This window comes from Gobio gobio, assembly GCF_949357685.1.
Source record: "Gobio gobio genome assembly, chromosome: 17".
NCBI lineage: Eukaryota > Metazoa > Chordata > Actinopteri > Cypriniformes > Gobionidae > Gobio > Gobio gobio.
Genome location: NC_137110.1, coordinates 46,029,516 through 46,043,834, shown reverse-complemented (window position 1 = coordinate 46,043,834; position 14,319 = coordinate 46,029,516). Strand labels below are relative to the sequence as shown.

Here is a 14,319-nt window from a genome sequence, read left to right as displayed (position 1 = left end):
ATCCCACCTCAATATCAGCAAAGGTGTTTTGCAATACAATTTGAAAACAGTAAGTACATTGTACTTATTTTTTGATGTAAGTACATAGTAGTTAAGGCCACCTAATATAAAGTGGGGCCATAAAAATCTTTTTATCTAAAGGCGTCTTTATTGCTATATTTGACATGCATTTTGTTGGCAAATCGTACTTAGAATATTTTTTTTTATAAAATCTATCTACAATTTTTATTTGAATGCAATTCAACTGAATAGTGGATACAAATCATTCAAGTGCCCATGTTTGTCATTCAGTAGTGTTTGAAAGCATCCCATGATGCACCTCATGAAGTTGGACTAAGAAGGAACTCAAATATAAGAGTTTTTTTTATGTCCGTCACGTTTTGCTCAATAAATATACACTACCATTCAAAAGTTTGTCTGTAAGGTTTTTAGAATTAATAAAGAAATTAATACTTTTATTCAGCTATGATGCATTAAACTGATTAAAAGTGACAATAAAGACATTTATAATGTTATTCATCAAAGAATCCTGAAAAAAAAGGACTTTCCACAAAAATATGAAGCAGCATATTGTTTCAATGACTTTTAAAGAATCATGTGACACTGAAGACTGTAGTAATGATGCTGAAAATTCAGCTTTGACACAGACATGTGACATTTTACAAAACAATTATTTCAAATTGTTATAATATTTCACTGTTTATACTGTATATTTGAGCAGAAGAGACTCTCAAAAACATACAAAAAAAACCCCCGTACTGACCCCAAACTTTTGAACGTTAGGGTATGTTGGTGAATTTGTTCTGGTTTTCTGATCTTTAGTGTTTTGTCACTGTAGTTCCCTTGAGTCTTCTGCAGTGCGACAGTAAAGAGGTGAAGGAGAGTCATCGGCGGCCCAGTGGAGCCCACGGTCTCAGAAGCAGCCCCTCTCCCATCACCCTGATTTCTGCCCCCATTTCCACCCCGACCACAGGAACCAGCACGCCTGAGTCCACCACGCCCACGGGCAAAAGCACCCGCCGCAGCTTCTGGGAAATGTTGGTGCGTGTGCTCACTCAGCATGTGCTGTCTTCATTAACAGCAAATTGCTCTCATTAATTACGACTGTCAATGCATCCAAAATTGCATTGATGGTCAGCTTGAAGCTCAGTGAAGCATGAAAGCTGGTGAAATGATTGGACTGGTGCCAGTTATCTGTCTTATAATGTGTGTTTATGTGTGCTCTGTAGAGTAAACCGGAAACTTCTGAACTTGGCAGTCCAAAGACAACGGATGACATCATACCGGAGCGTGCCGAGGACAGCCGCATGGGCAGACGGAGACACAAGACGGAGAGTGTCAAACAGCAGTGGAACCATGAGAAAGCCATGGCAGTCGAACAAGAGCAGGCCCAGAGGTGCTAAACACATTGTTTCCTAGGGTTATGTTTATTCAAATGCCATCTGCACAAGCTTTTCCATTTTATAATGAACATGTTCGATGGTAAGACAAAAAACAGACCCAGTGTGTCATTTTTAACTAAAACTTTTTTAAACACAACAACAATTCATGAACTGAGAGAGTGAGTATGTGAGTGATGTGGGGTGGTGATGCAGTTTTATTCATGTAGTTTATTTCAAACTGTTCTCTGAACCCACACACACACATCCATTGTGCCAAATACCCAAATTCTTATTACTGTGCAAAATCAGAATAATCAGATTTCCAAATAGATTTTTGGCCAGTTCTTCCTGGCAATCTCTGAGATGCCAATTTGGATGGTAATTAAATTACCACTCATCCTTTGTGTTTGTCAGGAGACAATAGATAATTTGGTTGTGGGCCGTGGGAGAATACTGACATTTCTGATTCAGATGGCAATAACGTAATTGCTGAAATGACCTCAAACAAAAACAATTTCATCCGCATAGGCCAGTAGGCTACTTTTCACTCGTGGGAACTGTGTCTGGATGTCTTTGTGTTGTAGAAGACATGCAGTCCAGCTGGAGGAAGGTGATACAGGCACTCTTCAAAACGTCTACCAGACCACGTACCTGCCCTGGGTCACCTACATGAACAAACTGGGTGAGTTCCCACATCTGTGTGCTACTTTTCCATATATGACTGTACACATTTATAATGATGTAATAAACTTGGCTTCCTACTTTGAACTAGTTGAAACTTAAATGAGATTTCATATATACAGTTGCAATCCAAATTATTCAACCCCCTGGAGACTGTAATCATTTACAACTGTAGGTTTTTCTAAAGATACAGAGTTTTAAAAAATAGAGAGATTAAAGTAGATAAAGAGATACAAATATCTTAACAGTTTATTGGCAAATTTAAAGTGATGATGTCAATATATATATATATAATGTAATGCTTTTGAGTTATGGGATTTTTTTGTAATACAGCTATGCCATAATTATTCAACCCCTGTTCAACGCTGCTGTTTTAAAGTCACTTATTTGTATGGTATGGTACAAAATTGTGTTAAAACACAGTTAAACCTTTGAAAACTCCATAACAAAACTGAATTAGCTTGTGCTGTTACACATACATACATTTAGCTCATGCATGTGCAAAAGTTGAGTAGCAAATACGGCCAAGTCAAAAGAGCTCTCACAAAAGCTATAGAGAACAAATGGTTTTATTACATTTGGAAGTCTGTGGCTACAAGACGATTTCCAAAACACTAAACGTTCCTAGAGACAGAGCTGGCAGCCTTATTCATAAGTTTAAAATGTGTTGGACCAGAAAACCATTGATAGGTTTGAAGAAAAGGCACAATATCATTAAGGGGAATAAAATGTTTGATCAGAGCAACTGAGAAAAACCCTCAATTTACTGCCAAAGACTTGCGAGATGACCTGATGAAAGGAGGAAAAAACATTTCAGTGCAGAGTAGAAGATGAACACTAGACACGCATGGGCTTCATGTTGGGACATCTTGCCGAATGCCACTCTTGACCAAGAAGAACATAAAAGGCAGACTTGAATATGCTCAAATTCACTTGGATAGACCTGTGGGGTTCTGGAAAAATGTTTTATGGAGTGATATGACCACACTGGAACTTTGGACCATGGATCAGCAGTATGTCTGGTGCAAATAAGGCAAGGCCTATGAGCAGAAGAACACCATCTCCATGGTCAAACACGAAGGCGGTCCAGTCTTGTTGTGGGGGTGCTTTGCTGTTACAGGAAGTGGAAATCTTGACTGTATGAAGGGCATCACATGAATTCTTTGAAGTATCAAGCCATTTTGGCAAAGATGGTGATGCCTTCGGTGCAGAGACTGAAGCTGGATGATCAATGGACTTTCCTGAAGGACAGCCATCCCAAAGTATACATCCAAATCTACTGAAGCTTGGTTCAGGGATCAGTCGTAGAATGTTCTTGAGTGGCCTGCACAGTCTTCAGATCTGAAGCTCATCGAAAATATTTGGTGAAATTTGAAGAAAGCCGTGGTAACTTGAAAACCAATGATTATCAGGGATCTGGAGGCTTTTTCAAGCGAGGAATGGGCCGAGATTACAGTAGAGAGGTGACAGAAGGTTATAAAGAATAAAAGATTCTGCACAAAATTTGACTTTTGGGGGTTGAATAATTTTGAACACGAATGTTTAGAGCCAATTCATTTAGAGCCATAATCAACTTTATGTTCTCAGAATCACTCGAATGTGTATTAATAAACTGTCTATAATAGTTTACTGATGCCTTTGTTGAATTGTTTTCATAAAATGTTGTTCTTGGCAGCAAAATGTCTCACAGGTCAAGGGGGCTGAATAATTTAGATTGCTGTGTATATATATATATATACCCCATGTATATACATATATACATCGATCAGGCATAGCATTATGACAGGTGAAGTGAATAACGCTTCGTGATTATCTGTTTATCACGGCACCTGTTAGTGGTTGGGATATATTAGGCAGCAAGTGAACATTTTGTCCTCAAAGTCGATGTGTTAGAAGCAGGAAAAATGGGCAAGTGTAAGGATTTGAGCGAGTTTGACAAGGGCCAAATTGTGATGGCTAGACGACTGGGTCAGAGCATCTCCAAAACTGCAGCTCTTGTGGGGTGTTCCCGGTCTGCAGCGGTCAGTATATATCAAAAGTGCTCCAAGGAAGGAACAGTGGTGAACCGGCAACAGAGCTAGCCCAAGGCTCACTGATGCATGTGGGGAGCGAAGGCTGGCCCGTGTGGTCCGATCAAACAGACGAGCTACTGTTGCTCAAATTGATCAAGAAGTTAATCCACTGCCAAAAGCGCCAACAAAAAAGTAAATTCTGACTGTCATCTGACAACCAGAGTTCTGGTCTGGTGATATTTGACTGAAAAAAAGTGACCGTGAAGTGAAGAAATTGTACAGATACTTTTTGGGGATGTTAGGCATTGTTGCACTTTTGTTACCAGTAATCTTGGTGAACTAACAGAGTCTCATGAATGCTCACAGCCGTGCAGAGAAGACCAATGGTCAAGGTCAGGATTTATGTTAATACCTCAAATTTTGGTTAGTTTTTCTCCAAATCCTATCTTATACACCCATAACACTGGTATATACACACATATGGGCACATTCTGTGATACTTTTGCATCTTTTTTTTAAAAGCTTGATGCTGGTTGTTAATCACTGCCATTTATATGGACGAGCACGAGCGGGACATTGTTTTTTTTATTATCATTCTTTTGTGGTCCGAGAAAGAAAGAACGGCATACCGCATTAGAACAATACCAAGTAAATGATGACTTAATTTTCAAAGCATTTTTTCTTCATATCATCCTAGAAGACAGAAAAGTCCCCTGATCAAAGAATCACTTAATTATTTCCTCTTGTTCTCTTGCAGGCTGTCCGTCCATCCAGCATTGTTCAACTGAAGTCTCGCATCATTTCCTCCTGCCTTCCGTCCTCACAGAGATTGTCAATCTGGTCAGCTCACTGGCCAGTGACACCACGGTCAAAGTGTTCGAAAGAACCAGGTGCGATCCTGAACCATGTCAAGGCATTCATCAGAATGGTCCAGATGTGTTTGAAATGATGTGATTAGTTGCTTTTGCATTTGGTGTTTAGCTGTGCAATGTGCCATCAGATGTTCCTGTCGATTCAGTTTATGCTTAAACCGATGAGCTGTTTCCTGTGTGTTTCGCCAGCTGTCCTCAGGGAGATATCTATGTCCCCCTGTCAATCATCCAGCACATCAGCCAACCACCTGCCACCTCCAGGAGCTTCATTCTCATTGGTCGCAACTTCAGCCAATGGCATTGCAGTACAGAACAAGGTACCTCCTATGTTCAGTCATTATCATGTTACCTTAAGTCCTATTCGGACAGGACTAGTTCTCTAAACAACGTTTGAGTTACAGTTCTTATCACTCGATGTCTGTGATTTCATGTACAAATTCGGACGGGACTAATATTTCCATGTCTATAACTAGGATTGGGAGTGTGTGTTCTTGCTTGCATCACGTATGATGTATATGTCTTTTTAATGTATTATTTATTGATTAAATTTTAGTTTTTTTATAAAAACCCTATTTAAGAAATCTTCTCTAGTTTATAGAAGTGGCTGTTTATAATAAACCCACATAAGTGAGCAGAGAAATCTAGACAAGTATCTTACTCATCCCTGACACCGATATTAAAATTGCAGCTCCATTCCGCATACCATCCCTATTGAAATGAAATGATAGCATGCAGAATACTGGTGTGCAAACGGCTCAGGTAGGTCAAAAAACACATGAGAGAAGCGTTAGGATAAGTAATCACAGACATTCGCATTCAGACGGGATTAGATTTCCCAGAGGACTGTTGTAAGTATGTAATTTGCCCTGGAATTTGTGTAAGGAAAAACTCAGACTTGGCAGATTTGGACAGGATTAAAGTCACAAAGTACGCATGTGAAACACACATTTTTCTAACGTCCCCCTGGAAAACTGGTCCCGTTCGAATAGGGCTTTTGGTTACACACTCTTCCGAGATTATTTAACTGGTTGAACTTGAATTGGAGGAAACTGTCCAAAGAGCATATTGCGATTTGTTTTATTTTCATGAATAGGCTTATTATAACCACAGTTACAGTACATTTAGTGAAACGGCATTAACAAGCAAGTGCCAATATAACAAATAATGCATTCGGTATAATGCATTATAATCTCTAAAAAGTGATGTGAATGATATAATGATGTAATTTCACTGTGAGAACATATAAATGATTTGGGAATGCATTATAATGCATAAAATTAACCTTTGTAATGCATTATATATTCAGCCAAATCTCTTGAAAATGATCATCTAATCAGGTCATATTTCTCCCCAAAATTTAAAAATAAATAAATCAAGAAATAATTTACAGAAAAATACAGAAATAAATACATACGTAAATAAATAATAATGTTTAGTATAAATGTATATAATTGCAGTTTTACCAGAAATGAATTGCGTATTTGTAGTATTTATTTTTAAATTACAAAATGATTATTTAGTCCTGAAATTATTTTTAAAAAATTTCAATACTCTTACAAATATACTTTTCAGCTGTGCTTTACAATTCAAATAATATTTGAAAAAAATGTTTTTTACATTACATCAATGAGAATGCGGAGCGCATGGGGTAATTTGCTTAAATGTCATGAAATATTGTCACAATGTAAAAAAGCCAAGTTTTAACGGCCCTAAAATTGGCTTCATCTTTGAGCAAGATTTCTTTCTTCTTTTTTTCTTCTTTTTTTAATTTTGGGGTAATATATGACAGAGACATTTCTCTGTGACATTCAGGCTTCATGATACTGAAACTTTTAAGATCAGACTCAGACTTTGCCTGAAGTGTAACTGTCTAAGCAATGTAAGGTCATTACTGAATTCTGTGGTCAACAGTTCATCTGGCTTCTAACTGCTCTCTCTGTGTTAACATTTAAACACGTAACCAAAGCTGAAGTTTCTGAAGTTATCAACTTCACTTGTTCTTTATAGTTTAACCGCTTTCTCACCATGAGCTCAGATGCATCACATTCTCTTCTTCTAGAATCTCTTACTACATCGCTGCGCTTTGTGATTTTATCTTCTGTTCAGCTGATCTTGCAAATAAATGTTTTATTCTTTATTTTGTTTGTTTGTTTAGTATTGCTGAGTGTATTCATCTCTTACATCTCTTTTAGCCTATGAGTGTTTAATGAATGATTACTATCTTTCTTGCTATTCTGTTATCATAGATTCATAGATTATTTCGCTTATGTTGTCTCTTGCAGAGCTGTGTGTGTGTGTGTGTGTGCGTGCACGTGTGTGAATGCCGCATTAACATAGAGTTGTCTCGTTTTGCAAAGCTGTGTGTGCTCATCTCTGTTTGCCCACAGAAGACAGTTCAGATGAAGAGAACAGTCCAGTACTAAATAGGTGCACACGTAAGTTTGGCCCCTTATGGGGCCCCTAGTGGCCCTCACTGTTGCGACGGCGGCAGGGGCCCTTCCTCCAAATCACTCCATAACACCACAGACACACTCTAACAGAGACTGTATTTTTGAGTATTTCATTTAGGACTGTCCTGGAAAGGTTATTTTCCTCATTTTTAAGAACTTTAAAAGGCAAAAACTGGACAGAGTTTCACAAGACCATAAAAAAACACATACATTTTTTTTGTTATGTATATGTGTTTTCAAAGAATCACCATACTTGCTACAAAAATGAGTTTATAAAAATGTTCTGCACTCAGAAAAATCTGATTCCGCATTAGAGAAATGTACTTTTAACCAAAATTATATATTTTAATATTTATTTATTTGAATCATAGTAAATGTAAAGAATGTTTATACATTTAAAAAAAATTGATCAAGACTTTTTTTTTTACCTAAGATAATAAAAATCCCATCCATCCACTTTGCAGTTAAACAGATCTTTATTCCAGGACATATAATAAATGTTTTGAAATAAATTACGCATATTTAAAGGATTTTAATTGTTCAAGCTTTCAAGTTGTCAAAATTGCCCCTAATTGAAGGTTCACTGATTTATGCATGTATGCGAGAACATTTTTAGCCCTGCTTGTACTTTACCATTGAAACGTAAAGATTTATTCACTTCTAGATGAGTATGTGGTCTGATGTTGGTATTTAAAAGATATTAGAGATTAATTAAGAAGAGAATGTCATAAAATCCTCAGTTTGCCCTTTGTTACTCTCGAGAGTGTGTTCTGCATTGCCTCTCTCCTCAAACACACTCCTTAGATGATATAAATGTCATGTCTCAAGGCTATGAAGCCTTTTTTTATGTAATGATCCCTAAAATAATCCCATAGTTATTCAGAGGTAAACTGAATAGATTCAGAAGTGGCATTATGATTGGATCTTTATTTCTTACTCTTTGCCTATTATCTATACAAATTTCTTTACCCAAATAGCACCCCCTTACATAATTCTGTCTTTTATTAAAGCTCATAAGGGTCTGCAGCGTTTCGAGTCTTTGGAGCACAGTGATTGGCTGAGCCCGACGCAGGCTGTGAGGGGTGTGGCTCCACGGCAGCGCTTCGTGTTCATACACATTGTCAATAAGAAGGTCAGTTGGGTTGAATATAACCAGCCGTGACATAAATGTTTTTTTGTCTTAATCAGCTACGACAAGCAACAGGAATTTTGCAGCCCACGGTGAAAATCATTTGTCGAAAATACTACTCCACATACTAGGGATGGTATATTCGATGATCGCTGGGAATTATTTGATTATTATTTTCGAAAATCGGACTGCAGCAAACGTGTCTTGTATAAAACACCCTGAGAGATGATTGATAGCTTTTAAGTGCGTTATTGGCAGCGCCTCCCTCTGGTTACATGAATGCGTCACCACCAGATCAGTACCGAAAACATGGGGATTTTTTTAGACGATAATCGCACAACCTATTAGATATTCTATAATTAAATCAACTAATCGAATATTTGAAAATCGTGACTCATCCCTATCAACAAACCTGCATATCAACCATTTTCGTTTTCAGTCTGGACAGACTTTAGTTTGTAAGGTAAGGTGGATTTGTGAGGCCTGGCCTTTCTGTTTAATGTTATATCTCTGCGTGTTTGTGTTTACAGGTGACTCTGTACGCATATAACTGGTCGGTGGATCTGGGCGGCTCTCTGAATCAAGGTCTGGTCAGACTGATGCACTGGCAGAACGCCCGCGCACATGTGGTCAACTGCCTCCTGAGTCAGAAAATGGGTCTTTTCCATCATTACTGCTTCTCCGATACACCTACACATGAGGATCTGAAACAGGTCAGTATGCAAACACACTGGCCGTGTTCTCATTGCAACACCAGCAACTCTGCAAACGAGTATATGAAACAAACATTTTGAATGGTAATTTGCGATGTCGTTGTCATACAATCTTATTATGCATGTTTATTTCAGTCAGTGACATCCAAATATTTAATCTAGAAAATAAACGTGGTTATTTTGTGTTTTTAATCGTATTTTAAGAATAAAAATATCAACTGTCAATAAAGGGATGTTTACATTTCACAACTAATATCATGATTTAAAATAACCATATTTAGTTGAAATGGAAATTGTAACATTATAAACATCTTTATCATCACTTTTGATTAATTTAATGCATCCTTGCTGAATAGAATTACGATTTTCTCTTTTTTATTTTTAAGAAACAAATATTCTTAACTTTTGAACGGTAGTGTGCATACTGCTTACTACCTTCATCAAACATACTACATAGTATGCCATTCTCAACATATCCACTCTCTGGTAAGCTGTCACAGATTGTTGGGCATTGGTTAGGATAAGCTTTTAGGACAGTGTTTTTGCACAGAATAAGTACAGATAGCACTAGTGAGTTGGTTTAAGCAGCTCATCAGTTTCCGGCTGTCCCCGAGGCGGTCTGACATATCACACTCAGTGATGGACAGCTGTCATGGCCGCAGGGCAGGACGGTAATCATTCTAGCACACCTGTTAACACGAAACACCTGGAAACAATCCAGAACGCTGGTCCTGCCGAAATTAGTCATCACTGTGCTGCCAAAACAGTTTATTCCTGCCCAGAGTTGTGCTCGTTGGAACAGACCGAATTGAATCATGCTGGGTTTTAGCTGTTTACAGTTAATGCAGCAGAACATGTTTGTTGTAAAGTCAGTAAAGAGCCGGAATCTTCTGTCACAGCGTTCACTGTTATTGATTCAGTTGTCAGCTATTTGTCAAGATTTCTCCCCAGATGTCATGATGTATTTTGGGAAAGCAGACTGTTGTTGATGGCATTATAGAGAGCTGTTGTGTTAAACTTTAAAGTAATGCCTTGTGTCAGTCATGTGCCTGCATAAATACTCATGCATACATTTTAAAAGGGCATAATCATGATGAATGGATGGATGGATGGGTGGATGGATGAATGGATGGATGGGCGGATAGATAGATGGATGGATGGGTGGGTGGATGGGTGGATGATGGATGGATGGATGGATGGATCGATGAATGGGCGGGGGGCTGGATGGATGAATGGGCGGGTGGCTGGGTGGATGAATGGGCGGGTGGCTGGGTGGATGAATGGGCGGGTGGGTGGATGGATGGCCGGATAGATGGACGGATGAGCGGATGGATGGATGATGGACTGAGGATCGTTCAGGGATATTCTTCTTAAAATGATCCAGGGTTTTATTATATGCAGTATGTAAATGTCAATTTTAAGACGTACTTTACTTAATTGATGATTTGCAGGTGAAATAAGTCAGATTTGCATTCAGTTTGATTCAGACCTATGATTCAGACTGGTAATTTGCGCGTTTTTGAATGACTCATTAAAAGATTAAAAGTCAAAAGCTTCTTTACTTGTTAATCTGACTACAACTAGAAAACTGAAAACTAAATGATTACCTTTTTGTTTAAATCTTGACCTAAACTTTATGAGCGAACTTCAGGGGAAACAAATAAAATGCTACACAAGTATAGAAAATGGCTTATTTAAACTCTGCTCTGCGCTTGTCTGCGTCTGTGTGTGGGAGAAGATAAACACAAACCCGTCGAGATTCTTCTCGAGAATAAAGACTGTTCCTTCAGATATGAAGTTTACAGCAGACGTTGTTTATTTCCTGACGTCCGGGGCTGTTGCTGGTTCCAGAGGGTGAGACTATCTGGAGTTTAGTTTGACAGTTTGCGATGACAGAGAGACTCTTCTGAGGCCAGTGTAATATCACTTTGTTCATCGTTCGTCTGTGTCTGTCCTTAAGGAAACAGAATGAGGGAGAGACACCACAGATATCCTCAGTGTTCACTCTTCGTTCCATGCCTTTATGTCAGTCCAGTCACTTGGACCTTTGTGTATATGTATGTGAGAAAGAGACTGCAAAAAAGAAGAGAAATGTAATGGTGGGCCTATTTTATCTGTTAAACTGAGTTTGTAAGTAGATTTGTTTCGTTTAGTGCGTCATTATTGATTATATTAATAATCTGCTAAATATTTAGTGCCAGCTTTGGTACATTTTCATCAGCATTCAGTACAAAATAAATGAAATGAACTGCATTTATTTGAAATAGAAATCTTTTAATGTCTTTGCAGTCAAGATGTATTTTTACAAGATGTAATATAAGTCTCTTATGTGTGTGTGGTGTGTGAAGTTTTAGCTCAAAGTACCCCACAGATAATTTTCTATAGCATGTTAAAATTGTCACTTTTTGAGGGTGTCCCTTTAAATGCAATTGAGTTGTTTATGCTCAAACAGCAACATTACAAACTAACTAAAGTAAAAAAATTGAAATTATAAATTAATCAATATGACCTTGCTTAACTTTACTTACTAACTCCAAACTAAACAGTAGCGCAATTATTTCAAAGCTTTCAAAAACTGAACACTTAGTTCTACTGACCATTCCTACCCTAGCAACTGTTGCCATTTTCTCAGACAAGCTTTTGCTCTTGTGAGTCTATAAAGGATCTGTATATTGAACAAAATTTGATGGAAATTATGCAAATATGGTCAACCCTTGTTGCCACAAAGTACCCAGAGAGGTTGCAAATGGTATTCTTCCATTTACAAATCTCTAAATGAGTCTTGCTGTGAAATAATCTTGTCTCCCTCGTCCCCAAATCAACACACAGACCATCAGTAAGAACACGTACATATGTTTTGATTCAGGTGATTGCAGTATAATAGTAAATATAGAGTACCGTAGTGTACAATAAGAAACATTTCTGTTCACTTACACTAATGTGATCACTTTAAATGAGTTTCTAAATCATATTTTTGCATAATCTACCCATTTCAGCAGGTAAAAATACATTGCAATGTCACAATTCATTCCCGGACGTGCAGGAATAATATCCAATTATTTCTAACACGTTTATGAGCACTTTAACTGTAAATCACGCTGTTCACATAAAGGGAAACTTGACTTTAGTTAGCAACAGTCGTCAAGGAGGCGGAGCTTAGCAGAAGGACAGTTCTGTCAGTGTTAAACAGTTGAGAGTATTGCACTCTTTGGGATTATTTTCTTACGGTCACAAATGTGTTTTAGACACACACACACTTTAGCATTTTATTGAAGCACAAATGAACAGAACATCTACATTTTCCTAAAAAGTGAAGGACAGAACTCTTTTATTTCCTTGTCAGTGGTTCCACACTTTTAATGAGTGCTAACAGAAGGCTGATCCAACATAGCAGAAAATTTGCCCTAATCGTCAATCATCTGTCAGAGTCCCAGGGGGTGGAGTTCAGGCACTTAAGTCCAGCTTATTGGCCCGTGGGGTACATGAGCATCCGCCATCATGGGGCATCTGGTCGAGCTTCTTTTAGAAAAGCCTCCAACTCGCCCTAGAGGACTTTAACTAGTCTTCCAAGCACTAACTCACCCAAAAGTTCCCACAAGACGAGGGGCGAGGACTTTTATTAGTTCATATCTTCCTGTGGCTCTAATGGTGTTTTATCATTCCGCTCTGGGGCGGTGATCAGCAGCACAGGAGCGTGTTAATTGGGTGGTCTTAAGGAAAGGCCTCATGCTGGCACGCTCTCTGCGTGTCAGTGGGTTTAACGCTGATGAACTCGCACTGCCCATTCCTGAGAAGTTTGAAGGCGAGCAACATCAGAATCTGTGAGTGAGTTCCTGAAGGGTGATGAGAGTTGAGCTTTGAAATCACTGACATGAAAGAGAACGTCTGGAGAACGTGAAGAGCAGAGCAGAACAGAGTCTCACGCTCTCCCTGCAGCAGGAAAACCACCATTGTTTTTCTGTCTCAAATTAATTTTACAGCTCAAAGTACATTTTAAATTCCTTATGAATCCTTCCTTCCTTCCTTCCTTCCTTCCTTCCTTCCTTCCTTCCTTCCTTCCTTCCTTCCTTCCTTCCTTCCTTCCTTCCTTCCTTCCTTCCTTCCTTCCTTCCTTCCTTCCTTCCATCCATCCATCCATCCATCCATTCTTTTGGTTTTTCATTTTTCCATACTTTTATTCATACTTCTATTCATGCTTCTGTTTGTACTTTTTTCTTAAATTCATTAATTTACAAATTAATCGTTAATTAATAATTCCATCCATCATATTTTTTTTCTTCATTTTTTCCATTCTTTTGTTCGTACTTCCGTTCATGCTTCTGTTTGTACCTTTTCTTTATTTAATTATGTCTTTCCTTTGTTCATACTTTAATCTTTTAATACTTTTTTTTCTTTCATTTTTCTTTTTAGATTTGCACTTGCTTTTTTGATTCTAATTTATTTAATTTCTATACTTTTTGGTTATTCCCTTTTTGTTTTCCATAAGTTTGTACTAACTTACTGTAAAATCTTATTTACGTTCGTACTTTTAGGAATACTTTGCTCCATAATTCCCTTTTTTAACACTTTTTTTTCTTGTCCTTTAATTAATTTGTATGTCTTTTTTTTATTTTGTTCATAATTTTTTCTTGAATATATATATATATATATATATATACATACATACATACATACATACATACATACATACATACATACATTTCCTGTTCTTCAGTTCATTTGCACATATGTTTGTACTTTATTTTCTTATTTATTTATTTATCTATCTAATTTATTTCCTTTTTTACAGGAGCCCAACCCCTTCCTGAGCTCCACGATCGAGGCGGATGCTCTGTTGAGGAGTCCGGTTCCTCCGGCCGCGAGTAAAGATCAGGGTCGGTTGGGCAGCTCTGCGCGTGTTCTTCCTCCTCTGGCCTTCCCTGGAGAGCTTGTGCCCTTTGATGAAGCTCTGAGAGACGTGAACACAGGGAGGCCGCTGACCAATCAGGATGGAGCGGATATAGTCGCTCGCCATGGAGCCCATCTTCTGGAGGTCAAAGCAGCTGAACGCAGAGGTACAAATTCATCAACACTTGTTTTG

General features: G+C 38.1%; 1 protein-coding gene across 1 annotated transcript in view; it reads left to right on the top strand.

Moving 5' to 3' along the window:
* The window catches only part of szt2 (SZT2 subunit of KICSTOR complex), a 126,035-nt gene that overhangs the window by 78,929 nt on the left and 32,787 nt on the right, over nucleotides 1–14,319 (top strand). Inside the window, exons 54-61 of the mRNA XM_079841133.1 lie at nucleotides 839–1,041; nucleotides 1,230–1,396; nucleotides 1,967–2,064; nucleotides 4,833–4,965; nucleotides 5,137–5,264; nucleotides 8,408–8,529; nucleotides 9,057–9,239; nucleotides 14,029–14,293. Of these exons, the coding sequence (XP_079697259.1) occupies nucleotides 839–1,041; nucleotides 1,230–1,396; nucleotides 1,967–2,064; nucleotides 4,833–4,965; nucleotides 5,137–5,264; nucleotides 8,408–8,529; nucleotides 9,057–9,239; nucleotides 14,029–14,293 (1,299 nt within the window). The remainder of the gene's footprint in view (nucleotides 1–838; nucleotides 1,042–1,229; nucleotides 1,397–1,966; nucleotides 2,065–4,832; nucleotides 4,966–5,136; nucleotides 5,265–8,407; nucleotides 8,530–9,056; nucleotides 9,240–14,028; nucleotides 14,294–14,319) is intronic.